General features: G+C 56.8%; 5 protein-coding genes across 5 annotated transcripts in view; all 5 read right to left on the bottom strand.

The window, feature by feature from the left end:
• Window positions 1–1,273: 1,273 nt before the first annotated feature.
• On the bottom strand, window positions 1,274–4,029 carry SPRG_07588 (hypothetical protein; the record flags this gene model as incomplete). Its single annotated transcript, XM_012346721.1, has 6 exons — window positions 1,274–1,508; window positions 1,555–1,714; window positions 1,762–1,997; window positions 2,211–2,347; window positions 2,404–2,635; window positions 2,801–4,029. The coding sequence occupies 6 exons, from the start codon at window positions 4,027–4,029 to the stop codon at window positions 1,274–1,276; spliced, it is 2,229 nt and encodes a 742-aa protein (XP_012202111.1).
• Window positions 4,030–5,023: 994 nt separating this feature from the next.
• Window positions 5,024–5,574, bottom strand: SPRG_22203 (hypothetical protein; the record flags this gene model as incomplete). Its single annotated transcript, XM_012346731.1, has 4 exons — window positions 5,024–5,047; window positions 5,095–5,127; window positions 5,174–5,199; window positions 5,247–5,574. Coding segments are annotated over 4 exons (411 nt in total), but the record flags the coding sequence as incomplete, so codon positions are not given.
• Window positions 5,575–6,165: 591 nt separating this feature from the next.
• SPRG_07587 (hypothetical protein) lies at window positions 6,166–7,097 on the bottom strand (the record flags this gene model as incomplete). The annotated part of the gene is made up of 3 exons (XM_012346720.1): window positions 6,166–6,258; window positions 6,316–6,781; window positions 6,829–7,097. 3 exons carry the CDS (start codon window positions 7,095–7,097, stop codon window positions 6,166–6,168), a joined length of 828 nt encoding a protein of 275 aa, XP_012202110.1.
• Window positions 7,098–7,670: 573 nt separating this feature from the next.
• SPRG_07586 (hypothetical protein) lies at window positions 7,671–8,600 on the bottom strand (the record flags this gene model as incomplete). The annotated part of the gene is made up of 3 exons (XM_012346719.1): window positions 7,671–7,763; window positions 7,822–8,296; window positions 8,350–8,600. 3 exons carry the CDS (start codon window positions 8,598–8,600, stop codon window positions 7,671–7,673), a joined length of 819 nt encoding a protein of 272 aa, XP_012202109.1.
• Window positions 8,601–9,428: 828 nt separating this feature from the next.
• The window catches only part of SPRG_20415 (hypothetical protein), a gene marked incomplete at both ends in the record, with an annotated part of 777 nt that continues 259 nt past the window's right edge, over window positions 9,429–9,946 (bottom strand). The window contains one exon of the mRNA XM_012346727.1: window positions 9,429–9,855. Within this exon, the coding sequence (XP_012202117.1) occupies window positions 9,429–9,855 (427 nt within the window). The remainder of the gene's footprint in view (window positions 9,856–9,946) is intronic.

Here is a 9,946-nt window from a genome sequence, read left to right as displayed (position 1 = left end):
CGCAGTTTGCCCCGAACGACTTTGCTCGGCTTGACGCACGACGGATTTCTTGCGCCCGCTTCGAGAGCACGGTCTTTCTTGACGGACTGCGGTATTGTAGGTGACACCATCGTCGAAGGCAATTCGACCTCGACCTCGGGGGGCGCATTCGCGCCACAGCTGGTCCCCATCTAGCCCTTCTCGCGTCGACGGTGGCGTGCCTGGTTGATACACGAGCGTGTGGAAGCCAGGCCCAATGACCGAGACGGACGCCAACGGGCTCGGTTCGACCTGGTTGCTTCGATCTTGGCGCTCAATCGGAATCGGATCGAGGCGAAAGAGGCGCAGTGGCGCGCCAACGTCGTAACGCTGGGTGGACAGCGCAGTCGTCAGCAGCGGTTGGATTGGCGGCGGGGACGCAGGTCGGCGCCATCGCGGTGCCGGTGCAACTTGTCGATCGACGTTTGCGTCGTGCAGGGCAGGCGGCGTTGTGGCGCGAAGGGGCGGCACCACGGGCGTGCCTCGCCCGACGTAAAAGGCCCAAGGGCGTGCGGCTGGCGGTCGTTCGTCAGGTGCAATCCAAGCGACGCATCCACCGTTCGCGCATCCGAACGCTGGTCTTCTCGAAAGAGGCTCTGCAGCTCGACGGGCTGCGCGGCAACCATGTCCGTCATTGTAAGGTTCACACGACGTGAGTCATCTTGCGGGGACAGAGTGTGGCTGTGCGCCTGCAGCTGCGGTACGTGATAGATGCGTTCCTGACGGGGTTGATCCACCGCACTAAGTTTGCTACGCAGGTTCAGAACGCCCAAGGCACGGCGGCGGAGCAGCTACGGTGTAATTGAAACGACGTGAACCTCGTTGCGGTTCAGTACCTGAAGCTGATGACTGTGGTGGCTCGACTGCTGAGCAATGTCACGATTGAGGTCCGAGTGCACCCACTTGGGCACGATGCCCCGCAGCATCTCGTAACCAATGCTCACGACCGCGGTGTCGGCAACAGCAGCGACGAGCCCGTACGGATAGTCGGTATTTATTGCCCAAATCGTGTGACCTGCGCAGCCCTTTTGATGCCAAAGAAGGGTACTGCATCGCTCGCCTACCGGTTGCCACTTGCGCAAGATCGACGTGAACTGTGATGGGTGGTGCATCCTTGGTCTTTATTGTCGAGTGCGATGGTGTAGAGTCAACGTCCACGACAGCTTGGAGGGTGCAAATGCCTTGTTTGAGGATGAACACGTGGTTCAGTTTGGCGTGAACTGGAAAGATCACTAGGAGATAACACTCGAAGCAATCAGGCAATGAAGTGTGAAGCCGTACCCGCGCTTTTGGTGTAGACGACCTCGGTCATTGCGTGGTACAAGTGACCAATACGGTCGAGGTCGAGGCGTGACGCCCAGCCGAGAGTCTGGAAAAAGGACACCTCACGGCGCATTGTAGTCAACGTCGCGGCTTCCCAGAGCTCCGTAAACGTTTGCGCCGTAAACGAGATGAGCTGCGTCGTATCATGCGCCATGGCCGAGAGGTTTCTATTGGACATATTGTCTGCACTTATGACGACAACGTGCCGCGTACCGCGTCATTTGATTGGTCAAGATTTCAAATTCGCCAAATCCATGGCCCGGCCCCACGCGCTTGAGTGCGACGTGCTCAAGGGACGGAAGCGACGAAAACAAACTCACTTTGCCCGAGACGACGACGTAGTAGCGCTTGGGCGCATCGCCGTGGGCGTAAACTACGTAGAAAACTGAATATGACACGAGACACGATGAAGCCACGTACTCCATTGCCCCTTCTCAAATGTGTCGTACTTGGCCGACGCCACGATGTTGGACATGGTTTCGTCCGACATGCTCTGGAAGATGGTCATGTTGGCGAGATGCTTGATGATGAGCTTGATGCGCTGGCTCACAGCTTGCTCGACGAGGTGCCAAAACCGAGGCTTCTTGGCAGTGTCTTGGCCCATGATGCCCTCGGCGACCTTAACGTTGGCGCGCACCCAGTGGGCCTTGGCCATGCTACAAGCCGTGCCTCAACCGACGTGTATCGTATCTCGATGCTCTTACATGTACTGAGGCTGCACCACGGACGGTACCGGACGGACTAGCATGGAGCACGCCGCCATATACGCGGCTTTGGTAATGCGCAGCGCTCGAAGCGGTGTCTCGGCCACGACATTGTACAAGCTACGCCACGTCACACATCAGATGTGCGCGAAATAACGTGCGGACCTTGTCGCGGGTGTCGCAAAGACGATCTCGCCGCCATACACGTCGCCCGCCTTGAATGTCCAGCACGTATGCAGTGACGTTGACAAGGACGACGCGCTCACCCGGCGGTTCGGGCTGTCTGTCGCGAGCACTTCTTTCTTAGTAAGCGGCACTGATATCACGATTGGCTCTTCGGGCACGATCGCATTCATACGCAGGCGGGGATGCGCTTCGAGAGCTTCATAATCGTCGGCAGCACCGACTTGGAGCGTTTCTCATGACGTGGTGCCATGAGCGTCTTGCTTGTCGTTTTGAAGTTGCTCGTAATGTCTCGCATCGGTGCGACAGCACTGACGGCTGTCGTCAACGGCAAGTCCACCGGAGACAAGATGTGCTTGGTGTGGATCTTGGAGGCGGTCGCGATGCCGTCGAGAAAAATGTACATGCTAGTGAGACGATCTCCGATGCGGACAATCTTGTCCCCTGGTGCAAAGGCAACAACGTCATGAGCTACCGCCGACACTGGCGGGAACCACAGCGATGCACACAATGGCGCAGTGTCAGACGCGTCGTCTGCGAGGTTGGCTACCGCCGCACGCAAGTGCCAGCACGTTTTTGTTGGCTCCCCTAGGCGCTGGAGAGTGCTCGTGACGTCCTGCGCTCGCAAGACGAAGAGCGTGCTGGCCGTGTGCGCCAGAATCGTCATGGGGAGGATCCTGTCGCCGTTCTCATCGACCGCGCCGTGCGTCTGCAGCACGTCGCCGCGCCGAAATGTGTGAATGCGCCGCCCGTATGCTGCACCGAGCGGATGATCGCTCTCCGTCGCTGGTGCGGGTTCGAGTTGCGACGACGATTGACATAACGGGTGCCCCTCGAGCGCGTCCGGACATGCATCGATATGCTCTCGACTGTACGCGCCGAGCTGGCCTCGCAAGACGATGACAAAAATGGGATCGACGTCCTCTCTGTCTTCGGCGCAGACAACGTCGCCTTCGGCCACGTGTTGCAGCACCAAATACGGCACCAGCTCGAGGCGCAAGTAGAGGGGTACGTGCGTGAGAAGCCCGAGATTGTGCAGCAGCCGCGTCACGTTCTCCACGTCCTCACGTGCGGCAAATCGACCAAGAGGACACTTTGCCAGAAGCGACGAGGCACAGAGCGGCAGTCCTGGCAAGAGGCCATCAAGCCACAACGCACAAGCACTGCGTGGGATCTTAAGCAGCACCGAGGGTTCAGTGGTTGAGGCGATGTCCAATCGGCGGTAATGACCTGGTGGTGCGTCGTGCCCAAAGAAGTCACCAGGCAGCACCGTTCGCGGTGGCCTTTCTGCGTGGCCGTGCAGCGAGACGGCGCCCGACACGAGAAAGTACGTGGCATCGACTTCGCTTGCTTGGTTGTACACGTGCTTTTGCGCTGGAAAGGATAGGACTGTCATGACTTCAACAAGCCGGTCCACGATAGCATCGGGGAGTTGCTGCAGCCCCGCTTGCCATATGCACCACCGGTGCAACGCAGCCCGGTCCAACGGCCTGCGCTCCATCGGTGGAATGGATGCTACTTCGAGCAGCGGTCGGTCACTGCAATCGGTGTGCAAGACAAGGGCAAACTCAGCCCTGTCAATGAGCACGACGTCGGAGGATTCCATGGCTCGCAGCATGGTCACGAATGGTCGCTGCAGAAGCCAGTGGTGCAACGAATCGTCGACGCGTTTGTTGGTGCCGTTCCAGAGGTGTCGATCGCCGTACACTTCGCCCGACGGAATCGTACCCACGAGGCGGTAGCTGGCTGACGCGCTTACCTTGCGCTGCGTGCCGCTCGTGGTATCGTCTGCAGCAACCATCAGCAATGTTACAACAGGGAAAACTACGGGACGCAAACCAACCTGCCGTGTCGGTCACTTCGATGCAGTAGAGCCCCAGCTGCCCTGATAGCACAACGATGATGTCATGCCAGTCGCCATCGGGCACGACAACTATGACAAGCCCATCATGAGCGCTGCGTCACTCGTAGTCGCTCTGAGTACGTGGCTCGTTGGGTGCAAATGTTTTCAGCTGACAATGGTCAACGAGGCGATCCTATATTGTTTCACGTCCATCAGAGCCACGAGTAAGTTTAGAACCCACTTGGCTCGCAACGCTGAGCTGAGAGAAGAGCGTGTACTGTGTGAGGTACGACCGCAGCTTGGTCCGGCCTGTCGAGTGAATATCCACGAGCGTTGTCTACGAGCTAGCACTCTAGCCAAGCTAAAAGTGGCGAGACAGGCGCACCGATTTGGCGTACAACATAATCGGTTTGGGGTTCGTATACGCAATGGCGCGCTCGATTGTGTCCTGCGTGCACAATTCGTGCCTTGTGCAGCAATGCTTGCTGTACCTTGCGCAGTGCAAGCACGAGACAACTTTCTTGGGCGAGCTACCATTGGATTCCAGCGAGTGCATCTCTCGAGGTATCATCGGTGACAACGTACGAGGCTGTATTTTCGGTGCGTCACGGTCTGCTTGGACGTGATTTCTGTCAAGCCATACTCACCTAAGGATATATCGGGCTCTGTACTGTGCCTGGCGAAAACGTTGATTCACCTCCTACGCCAGAAAATGTGTACTGCTCGATGCAAAGAAGCGTACCAGCATAGTGATTCTCAACGCTGTCGCCAAAGTCCATGGGCTCATGTGACTCGGTGTAAAGCCGAGCGAGCCACGCTGGAAATGTCTCTTGACGGTTCGTGCGCTGGGCAAACTCTGTGTTTTTGTACGCACAAAGCGAGCCCTCGAGCTAGAGACACACCATACGTATCGCGTTTGAAGGCGAGAAGCACGCACCACATAGTACAGCTGCGATTCAGGCGTGACGAGATCGTCCTAAGGTGTCGTGCTGGCGTCGCGACGTTGAAATATGAGCGTTGTACCTGGTAGTGAAGGACGTCGCTGTCGTTGAGCTTCTACAACCTGCCATCAAGATCCGTTTCCACTGTCGCATGTAAGTACGAGGAGTGTGCACTCGTTGGCGACGTCTATGCTCACATATGGAAAACAAGCGGCTTTCGTCCGCGCTACGTACATAGCAGTGCTTGGGACGACAGAACAGCGAGAACATCCTTGAGCAAGTGTGCAATCACTCGAACATCGCTGTCAAGACGGTCATGCATGCTATGGATTCGACTTCTGCTGCACGCTCCAATGCTCTCGAGGTGGACGTACGGGACTTCGGCTGCCCACGTGACTGCTTTGCTCTGGAGCTTGTCCATCCGGGCCGCATTCGCATGGGGCTTTACAGGACTCGACGGCAGCTTTGTGCTTCCGGCGTGCAGACGCATCGTCGAACCTCGCTCCAAAGCTGGTGCGACCATTCTCGTCGGCGCAATCTCGGCCCGTTTCGCACCGTTTTTGAGAGGCGTCTAAAAAGGCGCCACTAAACCGAACATCGAGTCGATTTGGGCAATCTTTCATGGTGCGATAGCCATAGTAATAGCACCTCGATCTCGACGTCGCTACCTGGCCAAGCGTACGTGATGAACTTGGATTCACTACAGACGGTCCATGAGTTTCAACAACTAGAGTATGCTCATAGCAAAGTCAAACTCGATCCCGTGCAACCAACGACCCCGGGAGCTACATCAGGGTGTGGTTCAGTGTTGGACCAGTCAATAACTGCACACTTGCAACCAATATCCGACCTAGAAGCTTGCAGCCCAACATTGTACTAGAAACACGCGACGGGGGAAAACGAAGATGGGTAGTGTGAGAGCTGTCGCCTTCGCCATTCATAGTCTGCCGACGAACGGCAAGCGCTTTTCTCTGGATGTCCACCTCCGGTGCTGCACAGGGAGCCCTATTGTGGGCCACTAGAAGACTAATGAACATCAAGGCGTTCTCGTAGATTGCGTGCGTTCCGACACCGTTGTTGGCATAGCAACAATCTTTTGTAAAGAAATCCATTTGTATTGGATAACGAGTAGGTTTAGGAAGCCATGACGACTCTATCCACGCCACGCAAACGAAGTGTAGATGCCTTCATCCACGTCAAACGCGTCGCCTTTGTCAGCTCCGCCGGCGCCCGCGACTACCATGAGCTAACAACCGTAAATATATGAGCTTCCAGGCATCCAAAAAGTAGAGCCACAGTGTACCGGGATCAAGTGTTCTTCGCGTTGATGGCAGTCGCGTGCGTGCGGCAGTGTTGCCCAGCGCTTGAGCGCCTCGCGTCGGCCCTCTACGGACGTTTCGAGAGCGGCTTCAGTCAGCGCCACATTGAACTTGCGCGCGCGGCGTTTGCTATCGACGACGCTACGGCTGGGGTGGAAGGTCGCGCCAGACCCGACGATCGCAATGTTTTCATCACGGAGCACAGAGAGCGCTTGGCCGATCTTGAAGTGCAACACTGGGTCCCAGCCCGCGACGACGCTCACTTGGACGATCGGGATGTCTTCGTCTGGGTGAATAAGCTTCATTGGCACAAACGTGCCGTGGTCCCAGCCGCGCGTCGGGTCGAGGCGCGAATCAATGTTGGCTTCTGAGAGGAGCTGGTGGATCTTTTGGGCGATCGCTGGCGACCCTGGCGCGTTGTACGAGATTTCGTAGGCTTGGCGAGGAAATCTACGTGCAGAATGTAAGTGATGTGTGGACTTGCGTGTGTGGCGTACCCGTAGTAGTCATATAGAAGTGCAGGGGACGCCCCCGATGAGATGGCGACACACGATTCTTCCCAATGCGCTGTCACCAAGACGATAGCCTTGGGGCGCGTCGATGTATCCTTCAATCCAAGGAGGTTCGGGATCATTGTTTCGAGAAAGCGACGTGTCGGGCCATGCGTACGGTCCTTCGCCGAGCTGAGCACGGGCAACGGACCAGCACCGTGGTTGGCAAAGACGGCCGCAGCTCGCGTGGAGAGTGCAGTGGTGGAAGTTGTCATCTTGGGAAACATTGAAAAGTGAGTGTGATGGAATGGCACGTCAAGAGGCCAGCACATGCAGCAGATGGTACGGGGGTCCGTCGAAGTCCGCTGCGCATGTCTCTCGGAAGTTGCGTCTGGGGAATTCTCTTCCGGCCGAATAGTGTACACAAAAGGTCATCCCATGTACCACGGTTTTTGGCTCCATGTGGCTAAAACAGCTGCTGCAAGGAGGGGCCGGTTCTACAGTGTAGTGTGTTGACCCCACACCAGCCGACGTGGTCAACGAAAAATAACTATACCGCTAAGTGTACCGCTGCTCATAAACTAGCATAAAGACACGGTAGACGACGCGTCGGATTGCTATCACACGCGCCCGTGACACATGGAGTACTTTTTTAAAGCCAAGTTGAAGTACACTTGATCACTCTCATTGGACGCTCCATCCGAGAAACAGCGATTTCCGTTCACAAACAGTATTTTCGCTAGTCACAAGCTTTAACCTCATCCTTCACCAATCGAATTTCTCGTATTCCACCGCGCGTCTCATTGAATGCAAATTACGTAGTATTATGGTCGTCACCGACCTCTCTTTTAAGCCGTCCACGCAAACGCTTCGTACATGCCTTTGTGCACGTCAAACGCCTGCGCCAACCCTTCGCCACCCGCGCCCGCGACGACCATCAGCTAGAGACGACGTCATCTCAGTCCACAAAACAACGGCAACGAAATGCAAGTATCGTACCGGAATCAGGTGCTCGTCTTTCTGATGGCACTCGCGCGCAAAGGGCAGCGAGTCCCACTTGGCCAAGGCATCGCCGCGTGCTGCGATCGACGGCTGCAACACCGCAGACGTGAGGTCGCGAATGAAGGTGCGCGCATGGTCTTCTGTCTCGTTTGTCACAGGCGTACCCCAGTTGGGGTGGAACGACATGCCCGAGCCGATGATCGCAATGTTCTCGTTCCGAAGCGCCGAGAGCACTTGGCCGATCTTGAAGTGCAACACTGGGTCCCAACCCGCGACGACGCTCACTTGGACAATCGGAATGTCTTCCTGCGGGCGAATGAGCTTCATTGGCACAAATGTGCCGTGATCCCAGCCGCGCGTCGGGTCCAAATTGGATGGAATGCTGGCCTGCGCTAGAAGTGCGTGGATCTTCTGCGCAATCTCAGGCGATCCTGGGGCCTTGTACGTAACCTTGTACGCTTCGTCCGGGAAGCTACACGCATATCGTAGTGAGTCACCGCTCGACCGGGAATCACCCCGTCGTACTTGTAGTAGTCGTAGAGAAGGTCGTGGGACGCCCCAGACGAAATCTGGACGCGGTCGTCTTGCCAGTGCGCCGAGATGACGACGATGGCGCGAGGCCGAGTCGCCGCTTCTTCGAGCCCAAGGAGCTTCGGCGTGTCGAACTCCATGAAACGGCGTGTCGATCCGTGGTCCGGGTCCGAGACAGGCCGGAGCAGCGGCAGCGGACCCGCGCCGTGGTTGACAAAGATAGCAGCTGCACGCTTGCTGGTCATGATGGTAGTAGTTGGTGAAGCTGTGGTTGAAATTGAAGAATGATCTCTAAGGCGAAGCAGTTATTTGGCGCGAATTCGGAGGGGTGTATCCGGACACGCTATCCGGCCGGACGGCGCTTCCGGGACAATAGTGTACACAAGACGCCAGATGTGCGACGCCCGATGACGTCGGACGCGCCGTGTGGCACAGGTGGTGCGTTGAAAGCAAGGGGATGTGACGTGACGTCTCAATGTACACCGAGGCGCCGATGTGGGCAAGCTCCAAGGAGTTATGGTTGCGATGGAATCTTGAAAGTTGGGATGGTCGAGCAGCGTTCCGCCTTGTTGACAACGTCTCAGCTCAATGGCCTCGATCCTTTTTGATCTTACGCCCGTTCGACCAACTTATTCAGGACATCTATCGAGCCTCCCGTTTTCTTGTCTGCTTCGATCGTGCGTACGCACCCCGAATGCCATTTTAAAGGTAGCCGAGTCGCGTTAACGATGACAAATAGCCTGCACATTTTTGTCTCTTGACGCACCAGCATTTCCCAACAAGTCTTATCGAAGGCAGCCAGCGTAGCCCACTACTCGTGTACATCGCTTTTTTCCACTTTTAAGACGATAATTTATTCGGCAAACTACATCACCGATGAGTCGCACCGATGAGTCGCCGACGTCCTTGGTGGGTTTCTTGTCGAGAGACACCGTTGCTGCCATGCTTTACTTTACTGCCATGCAAATGATGTCTCGGCGCCCGTCGATCTATTGAATGCAGAAAAGCCAATAAGAAATCAATAACAATTGAAACAAGTGCTTATTAGTTATGCATGGATCACCGCTGCAATGCTACGTCGACGCGGGCGGCGGCGGTACGCTCGTTGGCTCTGCTTCAACGACAGGCGGCGGAGGCGGCGGCGGCGGGATCCCACGGCGGCGACGGTTGATTTGCAGCGCTTTGCCTTCTGTCGCGAGCATCTTCTCGGCGACAGGGTCGTTCTTGCCGTGGAAACGGTCCTTGATATTCTGCTTTGCGAGTGCGCTGCCCTTGGGCGGAGGCATCTCGTGCAGGTACGGGCACATCTCACCGCGCTTGCACTCGCCGCGCGCAAAGAACGAGCAGAGGTGCGGGCGGTTGCGCTTGTAGTACGGCTCGACGCGGGCCATGCGAAGAAGCGCTTGGTTGGGCGCTGACGACTTGCCATACGCGGAGACGAGGCCTTCGTCTTCGAGCATGAGGTTGTGCTGCTGCGCGTGGTACTCGCGGTTGGCCTCGCTCAGGGGCACGTTCTGGCGCTCCTGCTCCGAGAGGAAGGCGTCGCGGACCTGCACGGGCAGATGGTACTGCAGATCCAAGACACACGTCT

The sequence above is a fragment of the Saprolegnia parasitica genome (genome assembly GCF_000151545.1).
Source record: "Saprolegnia parasitica CBS 223.65 unplaced genomic scaffold supercont2.30, whole genome shotgun sequence".
NCBI classification, from domain to species: Eukaryota; Oomycota; class Saprolegniomycetes; order Saprolegniales; family Saprolegniaceae; genus Saprolegnia; species Saprolegnia parasitica.
Note: the sequence above shows the minus strand (reverse complement) of the source record. Positions and strands in the feature narration are given on the sequence as shown.